We start from the raw sequence: 18,517 nt of genomic DNA on the forward strand, positions 1-18,517 counted from the left end.
ACATACCGCTCTCTGCACTCAGAACAGAGAGGCTCTGTGTCTGCGCTGCATTGAAGGACTTGATCTTGGTTTTCAGTGTGCCTGGTGTGACCCCACCCCTGGTAAATACAGGGTTGGAGGTTTCCTCTGAGGATAAAAATACACTTGCCTCTCAGCCGAGAGGGGAAAATGCCAGAATTCCTCCTCTCTTGTACGCCCATTGTGCTCAAGACTTCCACACTTCCCCGCAAGAAGAGATCTTTTTTTCTTTGTCTTCTTGGCAGATGCAAACTATATGAAAATGTTACCATACTATATGAAAATACATGTTAAAGTGTTAAATGTTTACATTATAAATAGAGTCTCTTAAGGACGGTACAGCTCTGTAATATGGAGAACCCACGGGAGAGCTGTAGTCTCAGTTGGAATTGAGGCTTCTTCCTGCTTCAGTCTTTTGTCCCTCTTGAGCTCCTGTACTTCGCAAGCTGTGACATCATCAGTATGTCCTCCAAAATTACTTCAGGCTGGCAGAGGCCTACAACTTCAGCAGGTACGTTCACTGGAAAAGTTTAGTGTAGAAGTTTGAGGAGACTTATTGAGGCTAGGGTTATTCTGAGGAATCATCGGTCTCTCAGAGCCTTGTTTTTGGATTTTAAGATAAAAAAGTTTCTATCTGAAAACTTAACTGAAGCAGAAAAGCACTCTTTGGGACTTCCTTATTCTGAGCTAGAAACACACACATAGCTCAGTCATAGCTTTTGGAACATGATGCTGGTCCTGATTTCCGTTGTTTTAGTCCAAAATGATCAGATGAAAGTTTATTTTACCTCTACAGAACATAATCCAAAGAGGAATAATGAAAGATCACAAGAGGGAGACAAAATGCTAAGCTTGATGTATTAAAATTCATTGAAGTTACTTTTTGAATACAGTTGAAGCACATCATGTTGTGACCACGTGTTAGCTCTGTGATTTCTGACACGTTTTCTTTTTTTATGCCTAAAGAAAGAGGAACATACAGGAAACGGCACTTCTTCAGCAACTCAAGTCCCTGAAGAACTGAGAATGGTTATGCTCGACAGTCACATGTGATCCCATCGACTTTGTTACACGCTGGCTCACAGGTGAAGTTGAAAATGAGTCTCGAGAGCCGAGCCAACCATGGGACAGGACTGAGGGATGTCTTTGATCTTCTTGTTAAGACACCTTCAGAACGACTCCTTAGTCTGACATTCCAGTTGGGTGACTCTCCTGAAGATAAAATCATACACGCCTTGTGTCTCATCGTCCTCCACAAGGAGGTGGAAGCTCTCGACAAACTCCAGATGTTGACGGACAGCTCCCTTGCTAAGCATGTGGCCGAGAAGTGTCAGATGAGAGGAGGCAATTTGGAAGATTTTGGATCTCATTGCGGTCTTTTTGAAGCCTTAACGGGAGAATCGTTGGCAGAGCTGGCTCATGTTTTTAAAGTTTTGACAGAGCAGAGGCTGTGTGATCCACTGCTGAGAAATCTGGCATACAAGCGTGCTCTTTCTAGTGACTGCGTAAAAACAAGAAATGGTAATGACCTGGAACTATACAACTATGAATTCCTGGAGGAAGCTAAAAATGTCTGTGGGCCTGAGTGTGCAGAGTGGATGTCCCCCTCCAGTGATCAGAAGGCAGAGCCTGACTCCAATCTTCTCAGTAGTGTGGAAAAATCTCAGGTTTCATCAGCTTCATCTCTTCCCAGCCCCCTCAGTGCAAATCTCCCCTCAATGCCCTCTTACCCTACTCATCTGGAGATAAGTATGCCCTCAACAATCTTGTTTCAAGCACACGGAACCTCTCCAGGGAACCCAGGAAACCCCAAATCGAATCCTCCCATCCTCAGCGTTAAAGAAAACAGAGCACAAAATGTGACCGAGCCACCTCAGTCATCTGAAGCTCAGCCTAAGACCACTGGATCTCCTCCATTTGACCCAAAACAAGACTCAAGTAAGTATGGCGCAGCAGCAGCAGCATCACTAGTGAGCAATGAGAGTGACACGAAATCAGACAATCAAACAAAAACGCCAAGTCCTAAACTACCGAAGACGAGTGTTCCTGGAGAAATACATGAAAGCAAAGCTGTGGAAGAAGAGGAAGAAGAAATGTTTTATGCATTTGTTATCTTGCATGCACCGGAAGATTCAGATATGGCCGAAAGCATAAAGGAGAAAATAGAAGCAGTCATTGGTGGTGAATTTGAAGGTGCGACTTTCTCTGACTTTTCCATTGCCGGAAAGACCACTATAAAGAGCATGGAGGACGCCATCAACAACTCAGCCTTCACCCTGCTGCTGCTTACCCGCAACTTCAACACTTGCATGCTGGATCTAAAGGCGAACGCTGCCCTCGTCAACTCTATAAACAAGGCACATAAATACAACACTGTGATCCCTCTGCTGCCACGAGAGAACTGCATGCCCAAACAGGATATGCCTATGGTGCTGCAGGGAGTGAATCCACTTGAAGAGAGAAAGAACTTTGAGAAAAAGATCCAAAAGTCATTGTTGCCTGCAAAAATTAAAAAACAGAGATGGATCTGGAAACAGGAGAAAGCTCAGAAACAGACAACGAAGCATTTAAATAAAATAAGCAATCTGACAATCTCAGTAGAACCAAACCTTCGACCAGGGCCCCCGACGGCTGCGTGGCACCCACAGCCAAACATTCATATTGAAAATGCTAACTACATTATGATTGGTAACGACTCTCGAATGAATGTGGATTTGGGTGGAAATGCAAACAGGGAGGATTCCAATTAAACAAAGGGGGAGCAGTGAAGCTGGACATTTTATGGCACGTGTGGCATCAGTTTATATGCTGAGAATGAAAGAAGTATTCATGTTTTTCCTGAACACTAAAGTGTTAAAGCTGTAACGACCACTATGAGGAATTTATTTGCTGTAGTTTACGTCAGTGCAATCAAACCTGTCAGCGAAAGAAATCCCAATAGAGCAGCAAAAGAGCCATTAAGTACATGAAAACAGTGTAGTAGTGATAAAGTATGCTGAACAGAGCAAGGGCCATTTTATGGTATAATTGGCATAGGAGTGCCATCTACTGACTAATAAGAGAGGCTTCCTTTTTAACCTCTTCAGCTGTATGAGCTCTTTGCAGACACTAGGGTGCAGCACTCTTACACACTTCTCATCCATTCCCATGACTGCAGTCATCTTGCATAGTCACTGTCCAAAAAGTAATTTTAATATAATTTCCATATTCATCTCAAGTGCTGATTTGAGTATGGCCAAATGTAATCAGTTCAATTCAATTCAGTTTTACTTATATAGCACCAAAACACAACAACAGCCGCCTCGAGGTGCTTTATACAGTAAGGTAAAGACCCTACAATAACAGAGAGAAAACCCCAACAATCAGACGACCTTCTCTGAGCAAGTACTTGGTGACTGCAAGAAGAAAAAGCAGAACCAGGCTCAGGGAAGGGCAGCCACCTGCAGGACTGGTTGGTGGGGAGGGGAGGAAATTGCTGTGTAAACTTTGGAACAGATGTGTAACATTTGGATGATGATTAAGTTGAAATGAAGGGGAAAAATGCAACAAGAAGCAACTTGTTGACAAACGGTGATTGGTTGGAAAGATGATTTTAAAGAACTTGCTGATCGGGTCATATTCATGTCAAAACAAACTACCAGGGAAAACTTTTAAAACCTTTCAAAAGAAACGTACATTTCCAGATGTCTTTTTAGTTCTGCTGATTCTTCTTCTTCTTCTTCTTCTTTTTTTTTTTATAGATTTACTGTTAGTGTCATTGATATTTCATTTAAGTTCTCCTTGTGTGTCACATTTTCTGATGTAATATCAAACGGTTTACTGATGGTGATGATGATGATGTCTTTGTCAAACACATTTGTGCTTTATTTCATGGTACTTTTGTCTTCTGTGACTGATCCTCAGTCTCAGTTGCTAAGAAAGCATCTCAAGTTGTTATGACCTGAACTTCTGTCATGTAAGAATTTTAGTCCGTAAGCTTTGAACTACTGACATACTTCAGAAGGTTATGAGAAACATTTGCTTTTTGCACTTTATTGTGATATAAATTTATTTTAAATAAATTGAAGATAATGATAGTTCTCACATCATTTCCACACAGTCAAAGTCAAAATGTTGATTATTAGCATGTGAGTTGTGTCGCATCACGTATATTCACCGGGCACTGAAATCTAATGCAGCATTTCTGCTATTAATTCTATTTATATGTTCTCTATTTTCAGTTTTCAAACAAAATGTTGAAAAGCTGATAATTCTTCTTGGCGTTTATTATGAGGCAGCAGACGTTGGGTTAGCCCAGAGCCTTCTTCTGATTATAAATTTTCTTCCACATCACATTGTCAGGTTTCTGTGTACATTTTGTAAGGATGCCAACAGTATGTAACATGATACTATGTCTGTAGCGACAGACGGTCGTACTATAACATCACACTGTGGGAGACTGTGCGCACCACTGATTGAATATTTTAAGCACATTTTTGAGGTGGGATGCTACTAATTCTGTCCTCATCTCCTAACACTTCAGTGAACTGCGGATCGCCTCACAGCATTAGGAGAACATGTTGAACTAGCTGGAAGTGTATTTCTCCTTGGAAACAACATCTGGGATTTAGTTAACTCCACCTTGGTTTATATTACACTGTGGCGACTCCTGTCAGGACTGAGCAGACTGGGTGGGTGGTTCGCGCGTGCGCAGTGCGCTCCATCCTCCGATCAGTGCGGCAGGAAAAGCGCAGGGGAGACGCCGCCGAGATACAGAGGGTGAGAAAACAGTTAGGAAAGGGGAAAAAAGAAGAAGAAGGAGAGCGGCATGAACACCAACAGCCAACTCGGTGTGACCGAGGAAGTGCCCCGTGGTGCCGGGCTCTAGCGCTCCTCCCGTGCCACACAGCTGCTCCGTTATGTCGGGAGACCGGAGGATAGTAATGTCAGGGAATGGAGGAAATCTTCAGAAATCCTGCCACTAAACTGCGCCGTGCTGCCAGGGTTTAAGGCTATCACGGAAACGTAACGCTGAAGATGGAGCTCATATGAACCGAGGGGCGCCGTTTCATTTCCAGCTCGTCGTGCTCTCAGAAACCAGGCCAAAGTTGTTGGGTTTTTTTCCCCCTTTGATTCTTTTCGGTTTTTTTGGGAGAAGGAAATTTTGGTGCATTGAATTCCTCTGGACGGGATGTTATCCGCAGTCAGGAGGAACTCCTGCAGACTGAGCCTCCAGCAGCAGCAGTAAAGCAGCGGGTCCCTCACAGTGAAACAATGGGAGATGCGGCAGATGACAGAGGGATGAGACGGACCTTCATCGTCCCTGCCATCAAGAGCTTCGATCACTACGACTTCACCAGGGCCAAGATATCATGCAGTCTGACGTGGCTGGTGGCCAAGGCTTTCGGCTCGGGTAGGTGGTGCCTCGCTCCTCCTTTCCCTTTTTTTTTTTAATTTATTTTTTGGATGAGAATAGTGGAAAACGCTGTTAAGATAATTATCTAACGTGTAATAATAAGGCCTGCTGTCGTGTCGGACCAGAGGGTGTGCAAGTGAGACTGTTTTGTAAACAGCATCCTGTAATCAGACTCTCACTGTGACAGACAAACACAATTAAACCTCGTTATTAGGGCAAGAAATCTTCCCATTATTTCCCATTCAAAGTCCTATTTAACCGCACACTAACCTGGAGTCTATATGAAGGCTTAAACTAGCTGGAGCCCATAATAATGTCTCTCCTGGTTACATTAGGCTGGGTTTCTAAAGTCAGTCCATATGTCATATCAGCCTCACTGTATCCCTCCACTATTGGTTCAGGATTATTGGTTTAACCTTTTGCTGACCTGCTGCTAATTATTCCCAATAGCAGAAGTCAGGTTGGACAGATCGGATCAGCTTCTGCTCATAACTTCAGTTTAGGACTGTAACTTGTTGGTATAATAAGAGAATAATAGTTTGGTCTTAAAAGAAAAAAAAATCAAAATACTCCCCGGAAGAATGGATTATAAATAAAATGCACACGTGCATTTATTCACATGCATAAAATATGATCATTGAAGTAATCAGTGGGCTGAACCAAGCACAGACTCTTCTGCTTTGGCTAATTGTGTTTTTAATCATGGCAAACTTGCTTTTCTCTACATCAGGCCATCTGATAAATGTTGACCAATGATTATTAAACCCAAAGTTTGTGCCGAAACTTTAATTTTATCATTACATAAAGTGAAGAAAAATGGCAAAGAACCCATAAACACATGAGTTTCATCACATTTACTTAGTGGAAAAAACATTTAAATGATTACAATGAAGTTTTTTCATATCTCCTCCTGAAATGATTCTGTGTGTCTAACAGCTGCTTAGAGCTCACAGGTTCCAGGCAGCCCAGTGTTAGCTGTAGCTTCTTCTGTCATGGTGGTGTTTTCATGTGGATCTCTGTCTGTTTATGTGACAGCATGTGTGTGTACCTCAGCGTTAGCCTGTCTCTTGTACTCTGTGAAACATCTCGGCCTCATAAAGACGGAGCAATTCCAGCATCGTCTGAGCCCAGAGGTTCATCCAGCTGTTAATGAAGTCTTTCAACATCTGCGTGGACACTACACAGACAGACAATGAGGCAGACCTCATTGATCTTACAGCGTTTACCAATGTGAGCACTACGTTACTTTTCTTCAGCCTCAGGAGCAATGACATGGTGGAGAGACATGCAGGATAGTAGCGTGTGAGAAGGCCAAGCTTGGTTGTGCAGGACCCTGCGGCTGTTGCAGCATGCTGCTGCTGCCACTTTGGTGGGGTTTTTTTCTCCCTCCGTGCCTCCGGTGACACAGTTTCAGCTCCCAGCACCGGCGAGAACTGTGGCCCAATTCATAACCGGTCCTCAGAGTCCTGTTTGGCCTAGATAGGAAGCATGAGCTATGGCTTGAGTCCGGTGGTGCTCAGTGGGAACAGCTCTGTGCCCATCAGTTTAAAGTTTGTGCCCCATCTTCAGAGAAATGGATCTGCATGCCATATATGTGTCTAAATATATACAACCCTGAAAATCTATCCTTTTTAAAGCTGCGGACTGATATCACATGAGCTGAAAAGATCAGCAACAGAGTTTGTGATTAGTGTGTGTGTGTGAAATAAACAATAAACTTTTGAGAGCTCCACGTTGGCATCAGATGAACTTAAAACAACAAAGGTCGCCTGAGTTTTTCAGCAGCACGGCCACAGTGCTAACTATTAATAGAATAGAGTATTCAAGGATGTTCTGGATAACGAGAAGCACCGAGTTTGGTTCTCTAGGTGCTCGTGGTTGTTACTGGCCTTTAGTTGACCTTATTTTAGGTGCTCCAGTGTAAATGCGCTCCCCAGCTACTACATCAGAAACTTAATGATATCTGACGTGTAACGAGCGGAGTTGTTGAGACCATAGATATTAGACTTACATCTACCACATCGACAGGAACATAACGTGAGTGTTCTTGGTGCTCCATGTCTGGTAGCTTATGCATTCACCAACAGTTTTCAAACAAGATGTCAGTGTTGTTTTCACACAAATGACCAAAGAAGTCTTTAAAGGTTTAAAGGGACTACTAATAATCAAGATGAGCACTAAACTAGACCCAGTAAAACTAATATGTATTCTATTTAAACATAGAGCTCTAAGGCAGCAGATATAAACGCTGCTGAGCGGTAATCCCAGAGGTCTCCAGGGGAGCAGTCTTCTCCATGTGGACTTCCTGTGGCAGCTACTTCCTGTCTGTTTCCTCTTTGATGGCCAACACAAAGGAGAGAGTTTTTACTTGACCAGGCACATTTTCATGAACTCTACAAAAGCGGGGCTCTTCGTCCTAGCCTGCTCTAGCTCCTTGTTTAATTGTTTTATTGACCTTTAAGTGTAAAAGGTCATGTGATTTCTTTAGGACTTTAAAGTGACACAGAAAGCATTATTATCCAAGATCGTTGTCACAGCTCTTTGTGTGGAGTGCAGCTAAACAGTTCCAACAAAAGTGTAACTATCAGACACCAAAGTCGCAGCGATGTGAGCTCCTCTCTGCTAATCAACTTTATACTTCTTATAAAAACTCGACTGATTTTTGAACGCTGAGGCTGGATGCAGGAGGGCTTGTTATGGAGCCGTTTAACATCTGCCTGTTGCTTTAAATATCTCTTTTCATCACCCGCTGTCGAAGCACAGGGAGGCTTGTGCTAACCACAGCCACTGGAAAACTGCTGAGGTTTGATCACAAGCCTAATAAGAGTTTTTTTCCCTGCACTGAGCTTTACATATTTGATTTTTTTTTAAAGTTGTTTGGTAAAGCTTTTTCTTCCACATGGTTTTTCTTGTTTCGAAGAGGAAAGCTGTACCTTTAAGATGGATTCCTTCAGTGTCCTTTGTTTTCCTCAGGGTGATTCAGACGCAGGCAGAGAGGAAATGACCCTACACACCAGGAATACATGCGTATTGAAGCACACAGTCTTTTAAAAGTGTGTCACACACATTCTTATACAGGCGTCTTGTCTGAAAGTCATGCCTGTGGGATGGAAGTTCATATGCGCAGTATGTATGTCATTCAGTGATAGATTAATGACTAGTTCAGCTGTGAGTCACAACCTGTGGTTAACAACAGCATAGTAGGATGAAAAGGATCCGGAGTGAGTGACTTCTAGAAGCTGTTTTGTGTGTGTGTCTGTTTCTGTTTGGCTATTTTCTTCAAATCAGATTTACAGGATGAGGTAACAGGATTAGAAGGTGCTTCATGCTTTGTAACACACACTTCCACCAACACTAACACAGGCTCTGAATTGGACATGCAGTAGACCTCCTGACATGTGTTGATTACATTCTGAAAGTTTGTGAGTGTCTGTGTGTTAGAGTGTAGCGAATTGTAGCAAAGACGGGAAAAGCAGAGCGTAAAATTCAGGTTTCATTTTTATTATCTGTTTGATTCTCTGTGTGATTGTTTCTTAGCATTGATGCCTTCGGGAGTGTTCAAATCCTTCGTGGCGTAGATTCAACAAGGTTAAAGGTGAAAGTTGGACAGAAACGTTCCTCAGATTTTGCTCCATGTTGACACAATAGCGTCACACAGTTGTTCGCTGCACATCCATGATGTGAATCTCCAGTTCCAGCACATTCTGAAGGCGCTCTGTTGGGCAGAGAACTGGTGACTGTGGAGGTCGTTTGAGTACAGTGAGGTCATTGTCGTGTTCAAGAAGCCAGTTTGAGAGGATTTGAGTTTTGTTATCGTGCTGGAAACAGTCGTCAGACGATGGGTTCACTGTGGTCAAAAGAGGCGCATGCCTCGTTCAGGGTCTCTTAAATCAACTTTCTTCCCCATTCGGGTGCTCGGACCATGTCTGCATGGCTAAATGCATTGAGTTGCTGCCATTATTGCATATTTGTGTTAACGAGCAGTTGAACAGGTGTGCCTAATGAAGTAGCAGGTGAGTGTTTTTGTGGCCACAGTGTTGAGTTTGGCATGTTGTCCATCATCATCTTGTTTTTTGGGTTAGCAAGGCACATCCGTAGCCTGCATGGGTGCATCGCACAGAAGCAGAGCTACTAGGTATTCACTATTTTAAAAAAAACAAACCTGGAGCACAGACTTCCTGAATGGCCTGTTAGTAAAATGAACCACATGGGACGCTATAATTTGTGAAGCACTGACACAGAACAGAGAGAGCTGAGAGGTCCTGTTCAGTGAGCGTCATTAGCAGACAGCTAGTAGCTCCAGTCACCTGTTTCCAAGCCCACCTGTCTCTGTAGGTGGCTATGGTCTTAATTATATTAGCATAATATAATTTAAATGAGTAAGATCTGTGGAAATAAAAGGAAATAACCGTCCCGTGCAGCTTCATGAAGACCAAAACTGAATTTGATTTGTTTATTTCTGCTGTAAAAGTAGAATGGTCTCAAGTGGCCATATGAGGAACTGCAGGTGCGAACTTTGACCTGTCTCATTTTCTGTTTCTGTATTACCCCTCAGATGCAGTGCCAGAGGAGCTGGCTGAGCCTTTCTACAGGGACCAATACAACCAGGAGCACCTGAAGCCTCCGGTCGCCTGCCTGCTTCAGTCTGCAGAGCTCTACTGCCGGGCGGGAAGCCTGATCCTCCGCAGCGATGCTGTCAAACCGTTACTGGGACACAATGCTGTCATTCAGGCGCTGGCCCAGAAAGGCCTGTACGTCACAGACAAGGACAGACTGGTCACAGAGAGGGATCTGACCAGCACACCCATAAACATGGTGAGTGGAGATGTTTTTGGCAGAATGCCTGAATGAGTTCAGTGAAAAAGTAGGTGACACAGAAGGATTTCTCTGCCTCAATGAGCATTTATTCGTTAGATGTTTTTCATGAGCGTGGACAGCGACGTCTTTTGGATTTCAAAGCATGTGTGGATTCACATTTAAAATCCAAAGATCCCGGTATGGTATTATCCGTGTAGGCGTTATGTGTGAAATGTGTGATGACCAGTGTTGGTCAAGTTGCTTGAAAAAAGTAATCAATAACTAATTACTGATTACTTCCCCAAAAGTAATTAATTACTTAGTTACTTTTTAAAAACACGATTTACAACCTGAATAGGTGATAAAGCGATATATCTTTCAGCCCAATTCTACTTTTTCTGCATAATCCATCATACAAAATGTAATCAAATGGAAAAGTCTCTTTTTAAAACTTGTTTTATTAGTTTTAATCTTTTAACTTCATGCATCAAGCAGAAATTAAATTATATGCAACATTCTCTGACTGGAAGAAATTTGTTTAATATTTAAACCTATTTTCTGCACATTCCAGCACATAAAATAAAATATTTTTTGTGTGTTTACACTCAGTCTTTCAAATAGATGCAAGTAAAACACAGCAGAAAATAAATAAAATAATAAAAGACTCAGTGGTCCTGTTGCTCTATTTTCACCTGTAAAGCAGGAGTAGGGTAGGCGGAGGTTTACCCTGGTGCAGAGTTTCTCTGTGAGTTTCCCATTACGTCGTTGCGCACTCGGTGCTTGCTCGGAAGTTTAGGGGTTTTTTTTCGCTGTAAAAAGAAGTTTTCTTCCCACGCACAACGGACGCTAATGTTTTTGTCACTTTTTATGGAATCAAACTCAAAGTAAGGTCAGTACTTCCACGCTTTAAACGCTGCACGCTCATACTCTCTCCCGCACTCTATATATTATCCATTGCTGATCTGCACACAGCTGCTGTCACGAACGTCACACTCGCTTACATCACTGTCATGAGACATTCTCGCAAAAAATCACGGTTTTAGTAACGCAGTAACGCAGCGTTCCTACGGGAAAGTAACTGTAATCTAATTACCGTTTTTGCGATAGTAATCCCTTACTTTACTCGCTACTTGAAAAAAGTAATCAGATTACAGTAACGCGTTATAAGTAACAAATAAGGCGTTACTGCCCATCTCTGGTGACGACATCAATTAAATCTCTGCAAATGTACGCATGTGCTCACATGTATCATACTTTGTTTATAGTGACTGTTTACTCACATATTTTCATAAATCCTTTAGAAAATGTTCAAACAGCACAGAAACAGTGCCGGCGTTTCCCAGACCCCAATTTATTTTCAAATTGTTTGGTTTATCTGACAAAATTTCCAAAACTATTCACAACAGAGAAACCTGCAAACCCTCACTGCTCACTTTGAGGAAGTGGAAGCAGAAATGTGTGACTTTAAACATCATTTTAATCAATTAACCAGACAGCAGCTTTATTTGATTACACAGTTAGAAATAATTATACTGGCACTAATATGACCGTGGCTGTTACTGTGTGCTTTGCTGTGTGCCAACCTCATGTGGAATACGTATGAGTCGTACTGTTAAACCATCCTCACAGATCTGTCTTCTTGCAAGTAAAACAACGGCTAATGATGGGTTTCCTATAGCAAACTGTTCCTCACTGTTTAGCCACTGAATACAGCGCAAACTTGACTCAGGTCACCTCACTAAGAGATATTACACGTATAGTCGTGTGCTGTCAAAACTACATTCTGGACTGGATGGAAAACATTACAGTGTAGCGGCGTTACGTCATCGAATAAAAGCTCATTGTGAGGTTTGCGTAAAACATGTCAGAAAATGGTAAATTTAAATAAAAAAAAAAACGCCCTGAGGTGAGTGTAGTTGTCATTTGATGCTATATAACTGAAATTGAATTGAAATTGAAAAAACTACTTGGCTTACTAGCTAACCGATGTCGTCTAATTGGTTGTTGGTCCAATCAAAGCAATGGTGGAACAAAACAAAGATGATCAGTTTGCTGTCGTATAAAACAGTCAGACCAGATTTCTCTCTCTCTCAAATAAAAAAAGGCTTCATCTTTGCTTGAAATATAATTGAAACAGTTACAGTAACTATTGATAATTTCCGATTGATCTACAAATTGATTGTCTCATATAAAGCCGTAATAATGTTGTCACCTTTTACAAGCTGTGAGAGGAGCTCACAATAGTGTATTTTGCTTTAGTTCTGATAGGATGGTGAGTTGATGCCTGCAGATCTACACACACTGCTAACACATGCACGGCTGGAGCCCGGGCACTTCTGCTGACGCCAAAAGGTGTCTGCATTGCAGTGCACCGTTTCCTTCTCCTCCCTCCCTCTCTCTCTCCACCCCTCTCCATCCTTCTTCCACCTTCACTCTCTCGGCCTCTCTCAGCGTTTCTCGTCTTTCTCTGTCTTTGCGTCACGTTAACTCTACTTAATGCGTGAAATTAAGCCAGAAATGATTTTCTCCTGAATTTTGGTGCAGTTAGCACTTTTCATTAAGACTGCCTGTGCCGCTGCATTTTTCTCAGGCTGTAGCTGAATTTTATTAGCCCTCATTTTCAGCTCCAAGAGGTAATTCAAAGTTACGCAGCCAATTGAATTTTCGTGTCTGTGTTTGGTTGTACTCTTTGCCTCCTTCAGCGCGTGAGTGAGGTTTTCTTGAAGGTTGCCGCAGCGCTAAATGACCCCATGTCCTTGCACACCTGTAGAAGTGCACATAAGGACCGGCGTGTGTCCACACGCCTCCGTCTTTGTGTGCTTCAGGTGATTTAGTGACAGTCGTTAAGTAAACAAATGGAGCCCATCGACTCTCTAACTCATCGACCTTCATTTGTCTGACGCGCCGGCAGGCTATTAGTTAATCTCTCTGGTCTTATTGTTACTCTGTGTCCTTGTGATTTCATTAGATTGCCTCTGCAAAGCAGAGGATCTGTATGTATTTATGGACTCAGCAGGATCATTTCGGTCACACTAGAGTTGAGGCTTTTCATTTTGGGTTATGGTATATCTGCAGAGAAAATGATGAGCTCATGGTTTTCTCAGTGCTGTGCTACAGAAGAATAACTCATGTCAGGAGAGGGAGGAGGAAGGGAGGGGAGCGTCGCAGTTTGTCAGAGACCGAATGGATATATAGAGAGAGCGAGAGGAAAAAGTGGGGGAGATGTAGTTTGGCGGCTGCCATTTGGTTGCTGTCCAGGAGGAAAAGCAGGAAAGTAGAGCAAGAAAAGAGGGGAAAGGGTGAGTGTGGGAAGAGCTTTGGAAAAGATGTGAAGGAGGTATTGCCTTTCTGGCGGTCATGAGGACACGTGTGTGCCAGAGTATGTGTGGAAAAGGCCCCGTGTTAATATGGCCATCTGGAAAGACGGGAGAGGAGGAGGAGGGGGGGGGGGGGGGGGGCATGACGGAGGAGGAGAGGAGCGGCATACGTGGGGAAGAGGGAGGGTTAGAGGAGAGGAGGGAGGAAGACGTGATGTGCACTACTGCAGCACTGTGGAGGGTGGGGCTCACAGAACGTCACAAAGAACGTCTGGCGCACAAATTAGAGCTCCTTTAATTGCCCGTCTTCAAATTCACACCTCCGTGGAGCAGATGGAGTCAGATGTCCGGTGGCGTGTACAAGGCCTGCTTTATTTTCTCATTCCTCTTTGACTCATCGCCCTCAGTGTTAAAACACTGAAATGAGAAAGTGACAAATGAGAGAGTGAGAGACGGAGCCTGAGCAGTAACTGATTTTTCTCTGCAGAGGGGCGTGTATCCCTCCATCAGCTCTCTGTTGAATAACGCAGAAAAATTTGGAGATTTTTGCAGATGTTTGCAAAAGAAAGACGGCTATCAGTCTCCACATCTGGGTAGAGGCAGGCGTGTAGGTGTAAAGTTGTGCAGTACAACCACTTGCGGGGCTCAGATGTCCCTGCACTTGTGATGTTTGTGGAGAATGACTTTTATTGTCTGTTTGCTTGGCTGTATTTTGTGCTTTACTATAAATGCCTTTGATCAGGGACACACGCACGCACACAGCTGTGGGAATGAATACCGATGAATTCCTGTTAGAAAATGTGCACGAGCGTACTGCAGCGCTTTACATGACAGGCGTCTGCCATCTCCACAGCCTTATAAGGCGTGTCTGTCACCGTGAGTGCTTTCTGTGCACAGACACGCACCACAAAGGTCTTTGTGGAGGCATAATAGATGGCACATGGCTCTTAAAATCTTGTTGTATTATCAACAGTAGCGTCTTTTTCCCCTGTGGATATCTGACCAGTCTGTAAATATGTAAGCAGCGACTGAAAACTGCCCGTCCTGCTCATCCTCATCTTTCAGGCTCACACTTTTATGTTCATCCCCATTACTCCAACATACATGCACATGGACATCGTGGACTATAATTTCTGCACAGGCTATTATTCTTGCAGCATTAGTGGGCACTCAGACAAAAAACCAGCCCTGCTTTAAAACAATGTTAAGTGGCTGTGTAGGTGCGAGCACATTGTGTCAGGTACTCTCTAGTGCACTTTGAGTACCGGAGCCATTCATTTGAATTGAATGTCAAACACTGCAGTGGGTTTTACTGGATACAACTCAGGATTTTACAAGTCTGGAAAGTTATCAGGGCAGCGCGCTACTATCTTTCATCGCTCAGGCTGCAGGGTAAACAGCAGAAATTGCCCTTCATCTAATCTGCCAGGAATGTGCCTGTGTGGACCTATGGTGGTACTGCTGTGTGTACTGTAAAGACTCTGAAAACCACTGGAGGGGTTAGCTGTTACAAAGCTAAAATATATAGAAGACAAAAAGTTGGGTCAAACGCACTGCACTGAGACTTAACTTTTTTTGTGTTTTTTGGACTTTTACGATTTTAGTTTTTTCTATTTTCTGGTGTTTTCTTAAGTTACAGTCCTCTCAGGGCCACCATACTTTTGCCATGGCGAGGCTTCCATCCGTCCATTTAACAGGTTACTGTCAGTAACTTTGTTTTACTTTGACCCACAAAGTCAGTGGAAAACAGAATTGTTTCCCATCCACGGTGGGAGGGACTTAATTAGCTTCTGTTTCTCTGCATAGACCACAGAGCTGCTTCAGTATGGGCAGTCTTACATTACCATAAAGAATAAAGAGAGCTACAGTAACTGTTGTCTGTCCTACCAGGTTACAGAGAGTTATGTGCCTTAACTAATGTTCTCCATAAAATATGACAAATAAAATGCTGGATGTCAGTGCTTTTTTTTTTTCCTGATATAAAAAAAATGTCAGCTTAAAAACATCCTTATTTAAAAAATGAACATAAGTGATTTGTCACAATCATTTAAATTCATGTGGCTTCTCTGCTCAGAGCCCTGCGCACACTCATGCACACACCTACCCAAGCCTCTAACCAATATTAAAGATTTAGTAGTTTTATGTAAATGACTTAAGAAAAGCTTCAATCACAGAAAAAGCTCAGCGAGTTTCATTTAAATCACGGTATTTCACTCTTTAGCTTCGCTCTAAGCTGCTTGGCGTCTCTCTCCGTTCGTCTGTCCAGCCGTCAGCCAGACGTCCTGCAGCACATCTGGAGGAGAATGCACACAATGTCAGACATCTGGCAATATCCTGAAGCTGCAAGAATTGAAAACAGTGTCTGTCTGCAGACGTTTTCATAAACAGCTCAGTAAGTTTGGTAAGAATCATAAATTGGAGCTGTCCAAACAATCCTGGGCACCTGTGTAATGCGCTGCAGGTGAAACCAGCCACCATCCTCAGACGCACCAGCTTACACAACATATTTGTTTATATAAACAACTTAATAACTGATGTTTGTCAAGTCATGGTAAGCGTGAGAACCTGCTGCTTCTTCTGTTTTTCTGTTTGTTTGCATAGCTTCTGGTTTTGATGTGTTGGTTGGGGTTGGGATTCATATTAAATAATAAATTAACTAACTCAAGAACAGAGCTTACACTGGATAAGTATGAGCACTTGGTCTACATAACAGTATTTAATGTGTGCAACGTAAGCACAGCTAACTTGAGTAGCATTTACTCACATCAGGTACAGCTGATCAAAGCATCTCAGCACGTATTTCCATGAGGTCAGAGCTCATTTTACTCCTGCACCTCTCTGCATGTTTAGACTGGCAGGACGACATGCCGTGAGGACTCGGAGCACCAGTGGAAGTGTAAACTCATAGCGCTGAAGCAGGAGTTTGTTTCTTTGGAAAAGACTTGGTCACACTGGCTGTTGCATGTGGCTCTGTGGTTATGAATAGAGGCCTGTGCTAGACACAGCGCCTCACTGCTTGTTTTTGTCAGTTTGAGTCACTTCGATCATGGAGCTCCAGATTTTAGATGGTTGTTTAGTTAGGCTGGACGCACAGAGCAATGCTGAGGGAAGCAGCAGGCAAATATGCTTACACACATACACACACACACACACACACACACACACACACACACACACACACATATATATACACAATGTTTTTGACTGTAGGGTGACAGGAAAGGGAAGGGGAGGTCTGTTGGTCTGACCGGCCTGGAATGGGACTAGGAAGGCTGGGAGAATGTCAAGCTTTGTGTAGGTGTTGATGTTGCTTTTTTACAACCACTCAGATAAAGCCAATGACTCAAAATTGGACGAAATGTGCCTAATAGAAAAAAATAAGTATTTTTTTTCCAGCGTTTAACAGTGAAGCAGTTTTACATGGCTTAAGGCAAGACGGATGGTGATCAGAAGGCAGCTGAGCAGCTGGTCTGGTTGGACAGACTGTGTGAAAGTGAGGTGGATTTTTTAAAAAACAAATGTGCCATTTATATAAATTACTTTCATGGTTTGTTTTTTTCCCCACACTCTTTTTGGCAACTTTGCATGTAAAAATTCCCAGTTGTCAGTCTGTTGCTTTTGGGAAAACCTTTCAAAGAAAAAGATAAAATAAAAATTTCAAATCTGTAGCTGACTTTGCCTTTTTAACTTGATCTGGCTGCTGTGTGTCTGTGCAGAGTTCCCACCTGGCGCTCATAGACACCCTGATGATGGCGTACACCGTAGAGATGGTGAGCGTGGAGAGGGTGATGTCCTGCATCAACAGATACTCCACAGCCGAACCATCGAACGGCGACGGACGCATCCAGGAGCTGCCTTACGACACAGAGGATGCAGTCACCACCTGGATCAACAAGGTACTCGTATACACAAACACAGGGAGATGTTGTCTCCACGAGCTAAATTAAGCCTTAAGCCGTTTACCAAGGTGGCTTTTTATCGTTTCACTCTACTTACTTTGTTCTCTGGATTTAGTAGACACTCAAGCTCCTGGAAAGTGTGTCAGTTCTTAATTCCTCCACTGTTTGTAAGAAATCTAATATGTTTGCAAGAGGAGAAGATGGAAAAACTGGCACCGTGCACATGTGATAATGCCAGAGAGATTCCCAGTCTCTGTTAAAGCAGGATTAGGAAGAATAGTTGTACCTCAGTGGGGCTTTAAAGCCTGTAAAGCCCCACTGAGGTACGACTATTCTAACCTTGTAGACTGTATATAAAAGAGTGACAGAGCCAGCGTGATGGTGGTTAGTAAGTCCAGTTGTGAAGCCTCAATCTGAGCATTTTTCACTGATGTTTTGAAATCGGATGTGATAAGCAAATAAGCAAATGATGGATCATAGAGTAGCCATTTCTTTCTGCTTTGTTCTCCTCTTTCACTGCAATCGGGAGCATAATTTAGAAAACAAGCTTTGTTGTGTTCAGTGAGTCTTATAAGTAGCAGTTGTCACTATGAGCTCACCAGGAAAATATCTGCTGAAGTCACAGGGCGGATTTCTATAAAACCGAACTTCTTTCTTCAGTCAGAGGAGGCGCCACCTGCTGACCACCTAATGAATACAGGTTAAAAGAGCTTTCACATTGGCTTCAACTTTCAGATCTCCATCCATCTTCTACATACAGTCAGTATTTTTAACAACTTGATAGTAGTCTCACCTGTTTCAGCTAAACTACGACCGATACAGGTTTGTTTTTGTTTTTTTAAACCAATACTGATACTGATTTGGTGATATAAAAATCTAATATTCAAAAATATTGCATGATGTTACTCTTCACTTCAGACATAAACATGAACAGATTTCCTAAAACTTGTTTGCACTCTGCCTAACTTTGCTGAGAAGTAGTGCCCTCTGGTGTACAAACTACGCAACAACAACACTCGTAACATCTGAAGGGTGTTTCTCCAGTCTTTACTTAATTTTTTTAAATTTTCATTCATAGGCTGTTCTTGCTG

General features: G+C 42.8%; 2 protein-coding genes across 3 annotated transcripts in view; both read left to right on the forward strand.

Moving 5' to 3' along the window:
• Window positions 1–398: 398 nt before the first annotated feature.
• ticam1 (TIR domain containing adaptor molecule 1) lies at window positions 399–3,313 on the forward strand. Its single transcript, XM_026150545.1, has 2 exons — window positions 399–529; window positions 985–3,313. Exon 2 carries the CDS (start codon window positions 1,116–1,118, stop codon window positions 2,766–2,768), a length of 1,653 nt encoding a protein of 550 aa, XP_026006330.1. The 5' UTR covers window positions 399–529; window positions 985–1,115; the 3' UTR covers window positions 2,769–3,313.
• A 1,282-nt stretch (window positions 3,314–4,595) lies between these two features.
• The window catches only part of camsap2b (calmodulin regulated spectrin-associated protein family, member 2b), a 33,500-nt gene continuing 19,578 nt past the window's right edge, over window positions 4,596–18,517 (forward strand). Inside the window, exons 1-3 of one of the 2 annotated variants that reach the window (XM_026150546.1) lie at window positions 4,596–5,410; window positions 9,969–10,228; window positions 17,244–17,423. In XM_026150546.1, the coding sequence (XP_026006331.1) occupies window positions 5,272–5,410; window positions 9,969–10,228; window positions 17,244–17,423 (579 nt within the window). In that variant the 5' untranslated portion in view covers window positions 4,596–5,271. The remainder of the gene's footprint in view (window positions 5,411–9,968; window positions 10,229–17,243; window positions 17,424–18,517) is intronic. The other variant, XM_026150547.1, reaches the window with a different exon arrangement.

Source organism: Astatotilapia calliptera, chromosome 18, assembly GCF_900246225.1.
Source record: "Astatotilapia calliptera chromosome 18, fAstCal1.2, whole genome shotgun sequence".
Lineage (NCBI taxonomy): Eukaryota > Metazoa > Chordata > Actinopteri > Cichliformes > Cichlidae > Astatotilapia > Astatotilapia calliptera.